This window comes from Poromitra crassiceps, assembly GCF_964638095.1.
Source record: "Poromitra crassiceps genome assembly, chromosome: 13".
In the NCBI taxonomy this organism is placed as follows: Eukaryota; Metazoa; Chordata; class Actinopteri; order Beryciformes; family Melamphaidae; genus Poromitra; species Poromitra crassiceps.
In genome coordinates, this window is record NC_139644.1 from 1 (window position 1) to 17,500 (window position 17,500).

Genomic DNA, 17,500 nt, shown 5'->3' on the forward strand with positions numbered 1-17,500 from the left:
ATGGCGCAGTTGGATTCCTGGTCCAAAAGGGAGCAGAAAACGTATGGGGCCCTTTTCGCTCAGGAGTTTCGTTGCCGAACCATTGCAAATTGCCATACCCACATCTAGGGTTAGGGTTACGAAAATTAGGTTTTTTACGGTGTCCGGAGAGGCCCGCGCATGGCGCAGTTGGATTCCTGGTCCAAAAGGGAGCAGAAAACATATGGGGCCCTTTTCGCTCAGGAGTTTCGTTGCCGAGCAATTGTCTAACCCCGACTAGCACCTAGGGTTAGGGTTACGAAAATGAGTTTTTTTACGGTGCCCGGAGAGGCCCGCGCATGGCGCAGTTGGATTCCTGGTCCAAAAGGGAGCAGAAAACGTATGGGGCCCTTTTCGCTCAGGAGTTTCGTTGCCGAACCATTGCAAATTGCCATACCCACATCTAGGGTTAGGGTTACGAAAATTAGGTTTTTTACGGTGCCCGGAGAGGCCCGCGCATGGCGCAGTTGGATTCCTGGTCCAAAAGGGAGCAGAAAACGTATGGGGCCCTTTTCGCTCAGGAGTTTCGTTGCCGAACCATTGCAAATTGCCATACCCACATCTAGGGTTAGGGTTACGAAAATGAGGTTTTTTACGGTGCCCGGAGAGGCCCGCGCATGGCGCAGTTGGATTCCTGGTCCAAAAGGGAGCAGAAAACGTATGGGGCCCTTTTCGCTCAGGAGTTTCGTTGCCGAGCAATTGTCTAACCCCGACTAGCACCTAGGGTTAGGGTTACGAAAATGAGGTTTTTTACGGTGCCCGGAGAGGCCCGCGCATGGCGCAGTTGGATTCCTGGTCCAAAAGGGAGCAGAAAACGTATGGGGCCCTTTTCGCTCAGGAGTTTCGTTGCCGAACCATTGCAAATTGCCATACCCACATCTAGGGTTAGGGTTACGAAAATGAGGTTTTTTACGGTGCCCGGAGAGGCCCGCGCATGGCGCAGTTGGATTCCTGGTCCAAAAGGGAGCAGAAAACGTATGGGGCCCTTTTCGCTCAGGAGTTAGCTTTTTTACATCAAAATTAGGGCTGGGTTAAAAAAAAATCGATATATCGATATTGAATCGATATTCATGTGAAGGAACAAGTATCGATACATAAATCCCAGTATCGATATTTTACAAAAAAAAAGAAGGCTGTGTGTGGTAGTTAAAACATAGTTTCAAGTTGACGTTTATTTATTTTTGTAGTTGAAACAAAAACATAAATACTGTAGGCTACATGTGCATTGTGCATGCACCATGAGCCAGATGTACAGACCTCAAATCTGTTTGCACTATAATGTTTGTGAACTGGAAATGTTCATGAGCTGTATTTTATTTTATTTTATTTTATTTTATTTACAAAGCATTTATACTTTATGAAACACTGTTTACAACATGCTGCTGTTCAATGATTCTGTTGTATAGTGGAAATCTAAATTTGTTTGGCTTCTCACAGAAGACTGTAAAGAAAGAGACAGAAGACTGTAAAGAAAGATAAGATGTTGAATGACTATGTTGGTCATGTTTAAATAAAAAAGAATTACATGATGTAACTGCTTGCTTTATGGTCAATTCTTAATGTAAATATTAATATTTTGTAATAATGCACCAGGTTAGAGGGTTCCTTGTACAATTTACAGCATTAGTTATTTGAGAATCTCTTCCATTATCAAAGCAAAACTGGTATTGTAACTAAAATATCGATATCGAATCGTATCGTATCTGGAATCGTATCGACTTGGGACCTTGTGTATCGGAATCGTATCGGGAAGTCAGTGGCGATACCCAGCCCTAATCAAAATTAAAGCTTATACACTTTTCTTCCCACACAGGTACACAGCATGTTGTCATTGCCATTCAGTGTTTCCCCTAGAAAATCTTTCAGGCCTGGAGGGATTTTGAAACGTACCCCGACCGCAACGGTGGGGGCCATCACTGGCGACGTTAAAGTTTTAGCTAACCTGTTCACATCTATGTTCGCAATGGCATCCCAAGTATCATCATACTATTATGGGATGCGATGCAAACAGTTGTATTATGGGATGTGCGTTTCCCAGGCAACGACACACGTTGACACGTTTTGGAACAGCGCTGCACGCTGGCACAATGCTCCTAAAAGCAAAATGCTTATTGTTTTGAATGATTTGGCATCTTCTATTACTGTCAACACCAGTATTGTTGTATAGTAATAATATGCCATAAAGGTTTATTGAAATGTTGGGGAGAGCAGGAAAAGAATGGTATGGTTTACACATAGCAAAATTACACTTAAGGTGCGTTCACACCGAGATATTTATTTTTCGCTCTGTCGCTCAAGTCAACCCTTTGGAATCGCTGTCGCTCTGTTTAAATCGCTCATCAACAGGCACACGAAATGACGGACATGTGGGGGATATAACGTTACGCAATGTCATGATATTTGTCCACTACGAGCCACCGTCATTGTTTACAAGCTAAAGCCTATCAGCGTGCTCCTAATGCGAGCTCCATACCGGTAGGACAGACTTCACTTCATGTCAGCTGTCAGGCTGTCAATGTGGTTTGTTGCCACACAATAAACCAGCGGTTTGTTCCAAGCCAGTGTGATCCTTGACTCACTCTCACATGGCAGCCAATCAGCGTTGAACAGCGAGCGACTGATGCCAGCGTATTTTCGCTCGAGTTGGGATATTTCATCTCGAGCGACGAGCAAATTTTCTTCCTATCGCTCTGTCTCTGCCGCTCGGACGCCCAGCGATTTTTCTCCCAGGCGAATATACGCTCAATCGCTCGTTTGCATTGACTTTGTATGTAAACTCGACGCCAGCGAAAAACTTTAATAGGTCGGTGTGAACACACCTTTACAACACGGTGCAGATGTTTTGAAATTTTATATAGGTAAGACAATGACCTCCCGAGGACGAGACAGTCTTCAGATTGCATTAGCAACAGAAAGTGTGTGAAACCTCTGGTCTGCCTTACCTTAGCACACTGCATATGGTTGCAGCCCTCGTTCTTCTGTATGGGGGACTTGCAGTTGGCACAGGCCTTGGAGTTGGTGAGCATCCACAAGCAGCTAGCCGCGTCCTCGTAGGCCTCGCTCACACCAGCCACTTCACAGGGAGGGCAGGCAAACACAATCAATAAAGGCATAATGAGGGGGAATAACCACAGCTCTTAAACAGACCACTGCATTGAGTGGGACTAATGTGGATTGCGTCTATCTTTTGCTAACACCTCCCAAGATGCTCATGCACCAACAGCCAACAGATGCAAACACACTGTACACACAGTACTTGGCTGCAGTGGCGCAGTATTGAAACCGTGGAAAAACTGAAGAATTTTTTGCAGTATTAAATTATTAAGCTATCGTCATTAATATAATATTTTATTCCTACTAATAAAACGAATGGTTTATTTTTATTTTTATTGTATTTTGGCAACAAACAAAAAAATCATCCACCCTCCTCCCCCTTCGATTTTCATGAAATGGTTCAGTCCTGCCTCAAGTCCACCCCCAAACCACGCAGAACTGCCGGCTTCTATCAGAAATGCGTAGTGAGTGAGATCATGGCAGCATCATCATGTCTAAATAAGGCAAGAGAGCCAATTAAACAAATGAAATGGTCAAAGTTGCCGTTTAGATAATCACATTTCTACAAAACCATGGAGTGCTATACCTTATTCTGTTTATAAGGAGGGCTTTCCACTTTACAAGTAAGCAGAAATATATGAAAGCCTGAAAACGAAAAGGCACCGACACAGAGCAGGCGTACGTCCCCTCATTTGAGATCTTGACGAGGGGCAGGGTGAAGGAGGCGTCCCCCCCCCGGCCAGGCCCTTCAGCCTGACCCCGGTGCCCTGCGTCTGCCCCGACCGGCTGCTGTAGCAGCTGAACAGCTTGGTCCTCTCCCCGCGATGCTGCCGGTACCACTCCACGTTGACGTTCGGCCCCCGGTGGTCGATGGCAAACTGGCAGTGGAGCTTCTGTTGGGACTGTAGGCTCGCTCGCACCCATGGAGAAATGGTTTGTAGAACCATGGTGGCTGGAAAAGCACATGATGACACAGAAGCACACAGATACACTTTTAAACGAGGGTTATAACGGTTTGCCAATACATGCATTGGGATAGCACATGCTTCCTCCGACACATGTGCAGTCGTCAGCCGCTTGTTTTCACCTGACAGCGAGGAGTTTCACCAGCAGGACATAGCGCGTCGGAGGATCACCTTATTCCACCCAGTTCCCCTCCCCCCCAAACAGGCACCCAGACCGACCGTCTCTGTCCCCGATGACGGGCTGGCTGAGGTAGTCCTCCTGCACGAGGGTGTGCCTGAGGAAGCTTGTGAGGGTGAACAGGCCCTGGCTGTGTCTGAGCGTGCAGGTGAACCACAGGTCGTAGTCCTGGGCCCCATGGCCCGGCCAGCACACCTGGATGCCCCTTGTGCTGAACCACCGCAGCTCGCACTCCAGCTGCTCTTCATCCACCCCCTCCACATACCCCCGCAGGTCCACCTTAGACACTGCAGGAGAGTAGAATAGAATAGAATAGAGAAAGTTGAGTAAATACAGTTGTTTGAAGGAGAGATGTATCAATGTAAACTAAAAATGCAGTAGATAATCCAAAGCAAATATTTAAATAAAAATACAACATTTTATTTCCTAATGATTTGAATTGTGTGGTTTTTATGCAAATAACCAATAGATGACAATAACAAAGTAAAAGGATAACATTTTGAATTTTGTACAGTTTACACTGACTTGAGGATGGGTGAAATTCTTTTTTCATACGGTTTCCGGGACAGTGGTGAAAAAAGTGAGTCTGGAACCTTGAATAAGGCTCTCACATTGTGTTACCCAAGCTTTTAACCAGCGCTGTTGTACTTTTGCATTTCTTTTGGTGAAAGTAATGCAAAAGTAATGTAATAAGTTTACTCTAATACACAGTGTAAAGAAACATTCATTTCAAATGAAAGTTACCATTACATTTTGAAAGTAACTTGCCCAACACATAATAGAATAGAATAGAATAGAATAGAATAGAATAGATCAGAGTTTTCAAAGTAGGATGCAGGCATCCCCAAGCAGTTTCAGGGGAGGCTCAGCGATTGGAAGTGAAAAGATATTAAATTAGTTATTACATTAATTATCAAACGAAGATCACGTGATTTGGTTAAAGATAGTTCAGAGATACCGTCATTTTTGGGGGAATTTTACTGTTTTTCCCTACATTTCCAGAGTCGGAAACAAATTAAATCTTGTTATGTATTTGGTGTAGTCTGATGAGTCTGACGTATGTCAAACACTAACGGCAATATCAGGCTGTATATGGGATAAAATTACATCATCATGAACATCCAATAGCATATATCCAGGAATGGAGCGAGGGGGCGCCTTTTTCCCAAGCTTTGTCTGGGGGGGATCACACAGTCACAGACTTTGAAAAGCCCTGGAATAGATAGTTGTCAGACTTTGAAAAGCCCTGGAATAGATAGTTGTCAGTGTCTAGCTCAAAGCCATAGCCTACCCATGAGCAGGAAGGTGGTGATGCAGGGGTTAACAGGAGGGTCTCCTCTGTGGCCAAACTGCAGCACAGCGTCTCTGTGGATGAACTGGGTCTCCATGTGGCCTTCCTGGTTCAAAAACACCCGCTCATCAAAGAACACACTGGGCAGCCAGGACGTCTGAGACAGACACAGCTAGCAGTGCTAGCTAGCACGAGTAGACCAGGGTTTTTAAGATTAAACACATGCTTATTCATTGGTAGAAACCCGTTCCTGCAGAACAGCTTCCATGACAGCCTGGACAACTTTCACTTTCATTTCCTGTGGAACCAGACCGCGCAACCCGACAGCAGCGAGGAGAACATGTTGCTACAGCTGTAATAAACCCTTCTAGTGTTTATTCTTTGTTGAAATTATCTATTGTCCACACAGGTATGGTTGTTCGTTATGAGCTTTACTTCAGCGTTGTTGTTCATTCACATGTCATGTCTGATCTGACGTTCTCGTCTACGGCAGTTCCCATAATGCCTTGCGGCGCTGTCGTAACCCCGCATCACTGTCGTAACTCAGCATCTCATTACAACAGCCAAAGAACTTAACGCTACATACGAGGGATTGGATATTACATTGTTGTTCCATTGCAACATCAACACAGAAATCCGCCATTTTGTCCTGGAGGAGACACTTCTGATTGGCTGTCATGTTTCTCTGCTGTTGTCCCATTGGTCAAGCGGGTGTTTTTTCAGACCAAAATGGCGGCAGAGCTGTTGCAAAAAAAAGTAGCGTATGTACTCTTGCCTTCAACACTCTTTGCTCCAGCTAAGTTGCGTTCAAGTGCTGCTGGGAATGTTCGAGACATGACCATCAAACCTGGAAAACAAGACGTTCTGCAACTTAACATTCTAAATGAACGATTTACATCGACAAAAATAATAACTAATAATCTGGTTAACTTGTTGTTGTTGTTTTTTACTTTTAAAACGTTCCTTTCACTAAAATGTTTGATCTATTCATGCAAAAGTAGTGTCCTCCTGCTATTATATTTCTACATTGAGATATGACATCCAATCTGCAAAGTAATTACAATGCCTATGCCTTATTGATTGAAACACATTGACAATTAAGATTATTTCATACGCCATGTGAAACGCGCAGTACTCGGGTTGTCCTGTTGTGGCGCTGCATTATGTCTCTGAACACTTTAGAGCAGCTTGTTAGGCAGTGGTAAGTGTATTATTAGACATAGAGAAGGCCTATGACATGCTGTGGAAAGAGGGGCTGGTGATAAAGTTGTATGATGCAGGGGTTCGGGGCAGGATGCTAAACTGGATTAGAGATTTTCTGAGATCTCGTACCATACAGGTGAAAGTGGGGGGGGGGAGTCTGTCTGACACTGTAACTATATAGATAATGGGACCCCACAGGGAAGTGTTATTAGTCCTGTCTTTAATGGTTAATAGTATGTTTGATGAAGTGGGGGGTGGCTTTGGTAGAACTCTTTTTGCAGATGATGGAGCAATCTGGAAAAGAGGGCGCAATGTTGGATATTTGATGAAACAGATGCAGGGAGCCCTGGATAGGGTGAAGGTTTGGGCTGATAAGTGGTTATCGGTAGCAAAGTCTAAGTATGTGGTTTTTGGGTGTGTGGATGGATGAAAGATTGACATATGGAGTGCATGTGGGGAAAATGGTAGGTAGGTGTTGGGAAGATAGTTAACATTATGAGGTGCCTGGCTGGTTGTTCTTGGGGGGCAGACAGGGGTGCAATGTTGATGATTTATAAGGCCATGATAAGAGCTATTTTTGATTATGGGTGTTTGGCTTATGGGTCAGCGGCCAAATCTACACTGGCTAAGCTCGATGTTGTTCAGGCTAGGGCTTTGAGACTGTGCACTGGGGCATTTCCAACAACGCCGGTCCCGGCGCTGCTGGTGGAAGCGGGGGAGGCTCCACTGAGGCTGCGACGTGCAAAGCTAGCTCTAAATTATTGGATCAAGCTAAAAGGCTCTGTACAGCACTTCCTTCAATTTGTTTGCTGTCTGAATGTTGGGAGTTTGGAAATGGTGCTAGCAGGATGAATAGGTGCAGCTATATTAATACAGTAAGGGGGTACTACTCAGAGGAACTGGGTTTTAATAAAATAAAGGTAGGGCCCCCTGTTTTCTGGCCACCTGTACCTCGTTGGCTGTGGTCAGAGGCGGAGGTGGACTTAACAATAAGAGAGGCCATACAGGAAAAGCGAATAGGAAGTGTTGCGGTGGGCGTGGAGGAACATCTTAGTAACAAGTGGAATAACTATATCAATATTTATACGGATGGCTCAAGAGACCCTGATAGTGGAAGAGTGGGTTTTGGAATGTATGTCTCTCATGCCAAAATCAGTCAGAGTAGGAGACTGCCTGATGGTATCTCAATATTCTCAGCAGAGCTGATCGCTTTACTGTGGGCATTGTGGTGGGTGGAAGAGGGGGGATTCAGTCAGGCTGTTGTATGCTCCGATTCTCTTTCTGCCTTGATGGCTTTGGGGGGAGGTGAGGGGGGTAGAGCTAGAGTAGATATAGTTGGGGAGATCTTAATTAAACTGACTGAACTAGAGAGGCAGGGGTGTAGAGTGGGTTTTTTGTGGGTGCCAGCGCATGCAGGAGTTGAGGGAAATGAGGAGGCGGATAAGATGGCTAAGGCCAGTTTGGGTAGAGGTAGCTAGATGTGCAGGTGGCACTTGGCAAGATGGAGTGTCGGAGCATCATTAGCGAGAGGATTAGTCGGCAGTGGCAGCAGGAGTGGGAGGGTGACCATAAAGGGAGGAAACTATACAGTATCCAACATTCTGTGAGAGCTGGTAACAGGGTGAGCATGCCTAGGTCAGATGACATTAAACTGACCAGGCTTAGATTAGGGCATTGTGGGCTGGCAAGTGGGCTGAAGATCATGGGGAAACATAAAGATGGCAAGTGTGAGCATTGTGGAGTATTGGAAACTGTGCAGCATGTACTGTTGCAATGTCCACACTATGCAGAGGAAAGGAGGGAATTATTTATTGAGCTGGGTAAACTGAATGTAGTTCTGGTTTGACTGTATACGTGTTGTGAGCAGTTTTATGTAGGAACTATTTTCGATAGAACTACACCTGCTTAGCTAGGTGCGCTAGTTTCTGCTGCTAGCAGCTACTGAGTGTAGTTTGGTTGAAAATTGTTCCTACATGAAACTGCTGACAACAGTCTGTGGATCAATGCTGTTGAGCTGAGTGCCATCCAGTGCCATTGTATTGGAGAGAAGGCAGACATACAGCCAATAGCTCCAAAACTCAGGCAACTAGCCCAAAACGATATAGATAAAATAGCACTACAGGTGAGAGGGAAAATATGTATTTTGGATTTTCCTTTAAAGGTGAGATTGGATGTCTCTTTGGGTAAGTGCTGGACTGTGACCCATGTATATATTATACATACACTCTGATTATGCTGTGAAAAAAGTAATGTACAAATGTAAATGTAGGACACATTAGGGCCCCATGTTTTATTATACCACCGTGATAATGTGGTAACTGCTCTCTTTAGGTGTTTATCCTTCTGTTGCTTGTGCAAATGCTCTCTTTCATGTCCAAATAAACCAATAAACACTTCATATGAATAATCTCTGCTATGCAAAAATAAATAGCACACTGTGTATGTTTAAGCAATCAATTCAATGCTAGATTATGACAATAAAAGTTCCAACAATGCCGTGTACAGTCGGTGCACATACCTTTTTATCAAATGTACCAAGAAAAAGAACCTCCAGTACACAAATTTCTCTTGAAGCCTGTAATGCTGACAGATAATTACCAATTACAGGGAAATATATAATCTGCAAATATAGTGTACAACGTACAAATATAAATGTTCTTCAAAAGACACTCGACAATAGAAATGTTCATAGCCTGCAACTAATGCCGTGACCTTTTGTATATTCGTGCACATTGCTTCCTCTAGGAGTTTTATATTTGCTATAATAAACCAAAGTTTGAGACACTATAACTACTGATTTTTCACTTTCCTATTGTCAGGTTTTCTTAGATATACGAGTGTAAGACACATGTAAGCAAAAAGCATAGTAGCCTGAGTTTAACACTGGTTCCAGATTGTAAAATGCAGTGCAGCGGCGAAACTCTACAAAACAGACTCTGGTAGCTATTCTCAAACCAGTCTCCTTTGCTACCTTATATGGGACATACTGTATTCTTGAAAAAAATAAGCCTGTATCTGTGCTTTGATCAACTCTATTCAGACATTGGACTCTATAAAGGAGCGTTTGGGTTTGATGGGAGCCATGTGAAGGGCTGGGTTGTCTCTGGTCAGGCTGGCCTGTCGATGCCTCCCGTCGGGGAAGCGGAGCTGGGATGAGGCGGCGGCTCTGGCCTCTCGCTGGTGGAACTCCCTGCCCTGCTGGCTGCCGGCCTGACCACCAGGGGGCGGCTCCGGCGGGTAAGAGGCACGCTTCAACTCATTGTTCAACACTTGGAATTCCATGACGGACATATTGAAACTCTCCACCCCTCCTCCTCCCTGGCCCTGCCGGCTGCCGAGCCCAGAGGATTGCTGGCCCTGGACCGCCTTGTCCATGACCCCCATGAAGGGCCAGGGTTTGAGCTCAGGTTTGGTCTTGAAGCTGCCACTGCTCTTTGAGATGCACGGAGCGTCCGGCACCTGCTGTCTGCCGCCGTCTGACAGGGTCCCACTGGAGGCCTGACTGGAGCTGGACCCCCGTGAGCCCGCCGTGCCCCCGCCGCCCTCCCTCCGAACCTCCATACCGGACCCCAGAGCGAGAGCCAGACCGTCCAGAGGCACAGTGTGGGTGGGGAGTCTGTCAGAGCCCCTAGAGAAACTGGAGGCGCGCGGCTGGTAGAGCTGGATAGGGCCTGGGGGGGAGGAGCTGTTGGGGGAGATGGGGTGATAGTGGTCAGTGGGGTGGTCCCCGCCCGGAGGCACGGGGCTGATGTCGATGCCCAGCGCCGCGGTCGGCCTCAGGGAGGTGGACATGCGTCTGCCCGGCAGAGGGCTGGAGGGCCTGCACAGAGAGAGAGGCCTGCCCCCGACTCTGCTGCCCGACTGGAGGGAGTGGCAGTGGTGCTGCTGGGTCCTGCTGCCCTGTCTGCTGGGCGGAGGACCAGGCTCGGGCAGGTCCACAAACGGTTGGCTCTGCGCGGACTCGTCTGGAGGAAAACACGGTGCCTGCTCCGCCACCCCAAAGGCCATACTTCCAGGGCGAGTCCTCTTGGGAGCGTAGGGATTCAGAGGCCAAAACTCCGGGCTTTTGGCACATTGCAGCTCTCTCTGTTCCCCCTCGTCCTCCTTCTCTACAGCGACCTGCTCCACAGGGACTTGTCTCTCTAGGCTTCCCTGGGAGTAGACGTCCGCCTCCCCCTCGCTGGGTTGATGGTGGTGGGAGGAGTGGGGGTCCTGGTTGTAACCCTGTGGTGTGCTGGTGCCGAGGGTCTTCAGATGATGCTGGCACTCCTCCTCTACCCGCGACAGGAGGCGGCGGATCTCCCGGTTGGAGGGGCAGAGTCGCGCTGCTTCGTGGAGGTCTGCCAGCGCTGCAGCAAACTGCCTGGGGAGGCCGGAGAAAATGATCAAAGGAGCGTAAAAACGACTTTGTTTACAACATGGCCACCGTGATAATTAACCTGCAGGAGCAACGGATGACTTTGCATCCTGATATGCTTTGCTGGCCCTCGCAAGAATCAACCTCCGCAGAGGAAAATAATGCTCTATAGACCCTTCTCATGGGGGCCATTTTGTGTCGAAAAGGAAACACAGGTGCAAGCAAAACACTAATGAGGCTTTCAAACTTCCATGATTGGAATTTGGAAACCCAGTGTTTACCCTGCCTTTTCGACACAAAATGGCCCCCATGAGGTCTATTGTTGACAGTTTCTAGATGCTTCGTACTAATAGACTCCAGTTAACATGGCCTTACCTGCTGCTCCTCTTGGCCCGTGCTCTGGCATAATACGCTTCATAAGACCTGGGTTTGAGCTCCAGGGCTTTTGTTGAAAACTCCTCAGCGATGTCAAAGTCCTGCGTTTTCAGACAGAGAAAACGAACTTCTCTTTAATGTAATGCAATATGTTCCTGGTGGGAACAAGTGACAATGTGCTTTAGCCTCACATTAGACACAGCATGTTCACAGAAAAAATGCAGGGTGTGCTGAACTTTGTGCTTAAGTGACTAGAAGAGACAATGTTTGTGAAGCAGAAGTCATAACTGGAGAAACTTTAGTGCATGCATGCAGAGCAGCCTGAGGCACTGCCAATAAAAATGCTGTGTGTGTGTGTGTGTGTGTGTGTGTGTGTGTGTGTGTGTGTGTGTGTGTGTGTGTGTGTGTGTGTGTGTGTGTGTGTGTGTGTGTGTGTGTCCTTGTACAGCCATCTTAGTGAGAACCTATTTGGGTTTTGGAGCTGGGAAGTGAGGACATGAGGAAAGTGATGAGGACATTTTGGCCGCTCCTCACTTTCTCACACACCCTCAAAGGGCCGGTTGAAGGTGAAGACTTGGTTTGAAGGGTGAGCTTAGAATTGGGTTGAGGTTAGGGGTTAGGCATTTAGGTGTGATGGTCAGTGTTGGGGGTAACTCATTACAAAAGTAACATATTACATGTAATATATTACTTTTAGCAGTAACTCAGTAATATAACTTATTACCAATAGGATTTCAATAATCAGCAACCAGTTACTTTGTCAAGTAACACAAGTTACAAATTGAGTTACCTTTTTTTTTTTTTTTTTTATCAAAGCAAAAAATAAATAAAAGACAATAATTTCCTACTCAAATTGTGTGTTTTTATGCAAATGACCACTATAGATGAGAATAACAAAGGAAAATGATAACGTTTAGAATTTTGGACGGTTTACAGTACACTGACTCGAACACGGTTTAAATTCTTTTTCGGGGTGGTTCCGGGGCGGCGATGTCATTCTGCTACTGCAGTTATTTTGGTGAAAGTAATGCAAAAGTAGTGTAATAAGTAACAAGTTACTCTACACAGACAGTAATATTGTAAAGTAACTAGCAAATGAAAGTAACTAGTAATATGTAGTATATTACATTTTGAAAGTAACTTGCAGGCAAAAATGAAATTAGATATTATACGGAAAAGTGGTGATATTTCTTAGGGCGAGCTATATTGATACTGATACTATCTTTCTATGTTGATGGTCTATACCTTTTCTTTTTTTGGGGGGGGGGGGGGATTTCACTTGGCCAATTCCCCCTGCTGTCCCGGTCGCTGCTCCACCCCCTCTGCTGATCTGGGGAGAGTTGCAGACTAGCACATACTTCCTCCGGCTCGGATACATGTGAAGTCCCCACCTGCTTCTTTGCATCTGACAGCGAGGCGTAGCGCGTGGGAGGAGCACACTATTCCTCTCCAGTCCCCCCCCCCAAACAGGTGCCCCGACTGACCAGAGGAGGCACTAGTGCAGCGACCAGGACATATACCCTTTAATCCGGCTTCCCACCCGCAGACACGGCCAATTGTGCCTGTATGGATGCCCGGCCAAGCCCTTGTGTTGTTGGTAGACAGTGGACCTGCCGCTGCACTACTCGCATGCCTGATGCAAACAGATGATAAGGGATGACCTCCACCCATCCCCCTTCTGCAGCTGAAAAAGACGCTGATGCTGTTCAATATTGCATGAGCAGTTTGACACCACTGAAGCAGCCGTGGGCTTTTTACATTGGTTTTCCTGCGGCAGCGAGAGAGGTTGAGATAGAGGGAGACGCGCAGATCTTTCAGGCCTTTCAGTTCCTCGCCCAGACCCTCGCGAGGGAACCTCCTCAGGGCGTACTGGTAGCGCTGGCCTGCCTCCTTCATACGGCCCTTCTGAAAAACACACAGGGAAGAGGGGAACAGTTTTGAAGATACCTGGTCTTCCTACAACATCTTCCGTTCTGATTCCCACAACTGGTCCTTAATACTGAAAATTAACATACCCACAGAACACTAGTTAAAGGAACAGCTCACCCTGAAATCCAAAATACATAATTATATTCCCTCTCTAGTGCTATTTATCCATCTATATCGTTTTGTGTTAGTAGCCTGAGTTTTGGAGATATCGGCCGCAGAGTTTCTGGCTCAGACACATCTCTCCAATACAATGGAACTGGATGGCACTCGGCTTGTGGTGCTCAAAGTGCCAAAGAAATACATTTGAAAAACTCAACAGCAATGTCTCTTTACAGAAATCATGACCTCATTACTCAAGATAGTCCACGGACCTCGTTATGAGCAGTTTCATGGAGGAACTATTTTCTTTTGACCGAACTACACCCGCTAGCTGCCAGCTAGTTCCTACATGAGACTGCAAAAGAAAATAGTTCCTACATGAAACTGCTCACAACAAAGTCTGTGCATTATCTTGAGTAACCGGGTCATGATTTCTGGAAAGAGACAATGCTGTTGAGTTTTGAGAGGAAAAATATGTATTTTGGATTTTAGGGTGAGCTGTCCCTTTAATAGTAAAAACTAACATACCCACAGAACACTATAGTCCAGGAGCCAAAGGCTGTTTTTTTGATGAACCTTTTTTCGTCGGATAAAGTTTTTTTCTCTGCCGATTCTTGTAGTTTGGGGGTACCTATTCAAAATACAGGAGGGTGCCCGGTGAGCACCCTTGAGCATTTTTAGATATTAACCCCTTAAGTGCCAAAATCCCCTTAAAAATAGGGATTTATGAGATTCCATGCAAAATCCTCAAATCAAATTTGCTTTCTCCAATGTTTATTCATAAAGGAACAACGAGGTCATGTATAATGTAGCCTATTTGATTCACCCGCCCATGTGCCCCCCCCCCCCCGGACCCCCAATAAAAACATGCAATTAGCAGAGGACTTTTAGTCTGATAAATCAATCCTAGGTATTGAAGCAGTGCAGGTTTGCGCAAGTCAGACCCTTCTCCCACACTCCCCTCTCTCTGGCACTGTGTGTGTGCATGCGTGTGCGCATGTGTGTGCATGTAGGCGTATGTGCATGTTTCACCGGCTTTGAGCCGCAGCACTTTCTGTCTCCACTCTCAATTCCTTGTACAGCCGGGGGGAGGGGTCTAGGTGCACTGTTGAAGTCCTGTGCACACATCTTGGCAGGGGAGTTTCTAGGGAGTGGCCAGGGGTGGCACTGCCCACCCCTTAAATCTAATTTGGCCACCCCAAAATCCTGAGGGTGCTGGCCAACAATACAGTCTTTCAGAGGCTGTAGCGGGCTAATCTTTAAGCTAGAGTGATGTTAGGCTAAATTTTGGCGAGGGAAAACCTTTCTACATCCTTCCTAAATGCCGCAATCAGTGCCACCCTTGCTTGAGTCTGTGCCCCACCTGGGCCACCCCACTCAAAATGGCTGGGACACTGCATCTCGGCTCAGACACATCTCGCCTCAAACAGACACACATGTCACTTATAGATGTGGCTGCGCTGCTTAAAGCGTCTTGGGGGTATGCACGCATTGATGAGTTTTGTTGGGGCTTTATGTTCACTGATGGCTGATAGTGGGCTCTCTGGAGTTCTGGTAAGAAATTTCCAGAAAGCAGATGACCTGATGAGAGCCTTATGGATCAGATTGTGAGTCAGACCAGAACAGCCAAACTTTGGGTTTAGGTCTTGGTGAAACCAATGATGCTGATGCTGATGTCATACATCTGGGCTGAACGTGAGGGTGACTGGCTTCTCCATCTGACCACATTCCAGAAGATGCTTACCTACTACTTTGCAGCTGGCCATGTCAATCATGTCTGGTATGGCTTCTACTATCTTCATTCCATGGAGAAGCTTCCTCCACAAAGGAATTTTCTCCAGGGGCAGCATGTGATGTGACACATTAGTGGAATATGGAATGGCCTGTGGATCAACCAGTTCATAACTACTTTCATGAGGTACGGCCACAGTGATGGAGGGATCATTGGAATAACCATGAAGCCAGAGGCACTGAAGATCTGGGCTCTGAGCCACCACATATGCTGCAAGATTGAGTCAGACATGAAGGAGATGGAAGATGATGAGACAGATACTACAAAGGTTCATCTCTATCACAAGGAGGAGGCTAAAGCCATGGGTTAAGCAGTTGCCAAAGTCAAGGACAGGGCTGGACTTTGTCAGAAACTGGAAACCTGCCTCCATTGGATCCCAACGAACATCCAGGGGCAAAAGCACCGTGAACATCAAGATCACCAACACCAGTGACAGTGCCGTAATGATTGGGGAGGCAATGTTAGAAGATTTTGAGAAGACCTGGCCAGAGGGATTTTACAACACCATCTCAAACAAAGTAAAGACAATGACAACACCAAATCAATCCAAGTTGACAATTCCACAATTTATGACCTAAATGCCATCGATTCAAGGGTAATCACACTGCTGTCTAGGGAGGATGAGGACGGAATGCAAATTTGTAAATCCAAGTCTACACTGAAGAAGTCATTCCAAGTCAAAATCTCCAGGAGGAATGCCAGTGTCATTGATGGATCAGCCCTTCTTTGGACATCCACTGGCCAGCTGATGGCACCATAGCCAATTTCATCAAAAATGATAAGACACGGCTGAATTCATACCTATCAGACAGTGATGTGTACCTCATCTTCGGCAGCTACTCTGATTACAGTACTGTATCAAGTCCATCACCCGAGATGTCACAGAGACAGGGGTCAGCTAGAAACACCCATCTCTTAGCTCTTATGTGAGGAACTGACCCAGGAAGGATCAGCTTTTCCATCTACAGAGGACAAGCAAACACAAGTTGGTGGTGACAGGGGAGGAGCCATGCCCCATTGAGATCAGGTTGGAAGAAAGAAGGAGCCAATATGATATAGAAAATCAACAGGAAGAAACTGACACCATCATTGTCCAAAAGGCCCTGAGGTGTGCTGGAGAAGCCCATCAAATCTCAGTGGTTTCTGATGACACAGATGTGTTCATCCTACTCCTTCACCATTACCATCAGGAAGGACTGGATGTACACCACACATCATGGAATCGCCCCACAAGGAAAGGGCAATAGTGGACATCAAGGCAACACTGGCCAAGCATTCACAAATTGTGAAGAACCTTTTACCAGCCCATTCCATATTGGGATGTGACACTGTAGCATCTTACTATGGGTTGGGAAAAGGCTCTGGCATCAAAGTCCTCAAAACTGTACAAACTATCTGCCATTAGCAATGTGGGTGCACCGTTCCAGCAGGTCCCCGACCAAGCCACTGCCTTCATCTCAGCCTGTTCTGGTATAAATGAGAGCACAGACATGTCACACACAAGGCTACTTGTCTGGGAGGAAAAGAAAGGGAAAGGACACATGTCTGCTAAAAAACTTAGCTGCTCTACCGCCCAGCGAATGAAGCATTCATTGAGAATGTTAAGAGGGCCCACTTTCAAGCAATATTGAAATATCAATGTAAATCTGCCACTAGCATTGAACACAGGAATTTTGATGGAAAAAAAGACACATGCAACAGGTCACTGAGCCCAACCACTCTACCGGAAGATTGCAAACTTGTCCCAGACTACATTTTGGAGATGATTTTAACTCCAATAAGTGCAACTGTGGAGTGCCTGGTTTGCCATGCACAATGTTCTGTGCATGTTTCAGAGTAGGATGCTCAAGATCCAAATAGGCTTAACTACCATCAGCAGCAAAATGTGCCCTTCACACCTCCCAATGTGTATCATCTACTCTGAATCTCTACATGCCAATGAGCAAAGGCTCAATGGATGTTCTCATCCAGCACAACCCCTATAGTCATAAACAGTTGGTTTTGCTGGCACGGCCTAAAAGGGTTAATATTATTTAATGTGGAATGAGATACATTGTACATGACCTCCTTTATGAATAGACATTGGAGAAAACAAATGTGATGCATTTGATTTGAGTATTTTGCATGAAATCCCATAAATCCCTAATTTTCTGGAATTTTGGCAATTAAGGGGTTAATATCTGAAAATGCTCAAGGGTACTCACCGGGCACCCTCCTGTATTTTGAATAGATACCCCCA

The 17,500-nt window shown here is 46.0% G+C and overlaps 1 protein-coding gene across 1 annotated transcript in view; it reads right to left on the reverse strand.

Annotated features, from left to right (window-relative positions):
* Positions 1-2,960: 2,960 nt before the first annotated feature.
* Positions 2,961-17,500, reverse strand: part of LOC310787848 (uncharacterized protein) — a gene marked incomplete at its 3' end in the record, with an annotated part of 42,328 nt that continues 27,788 nt past the window's right edge. Inside the window, exons 12-18 of the mRNA XM_083649311.1 lie at positions 13,200-13,346; positions 11,442-11,542; positions 9,752-11,072; positions 5,507-5,678; positions 4,257-4,502; positions 3,755-4,024; positions 2,961-3,091 (exon numbers count right to left, since the gene is read on the reverse strand). Coding sequence (XP_083505437.1) covers positions 2,961-3,091; positions 3,755-4,024; positions 4,257-4,502; positions 5,507-5,678; positions 9,752-11,072; positions 11,442-11,542; positions 13,200-13,346 — 2,388 coding nt within the window. The remainder of the gene's footprint in view (positions 3,092-3,754; positions 4,025-4,256; positions 4,503-5,506; positions 5,679-9,751; positions 11,073-11,441; positions 11,543-13,199; positions 13,347-17,500) is intronic.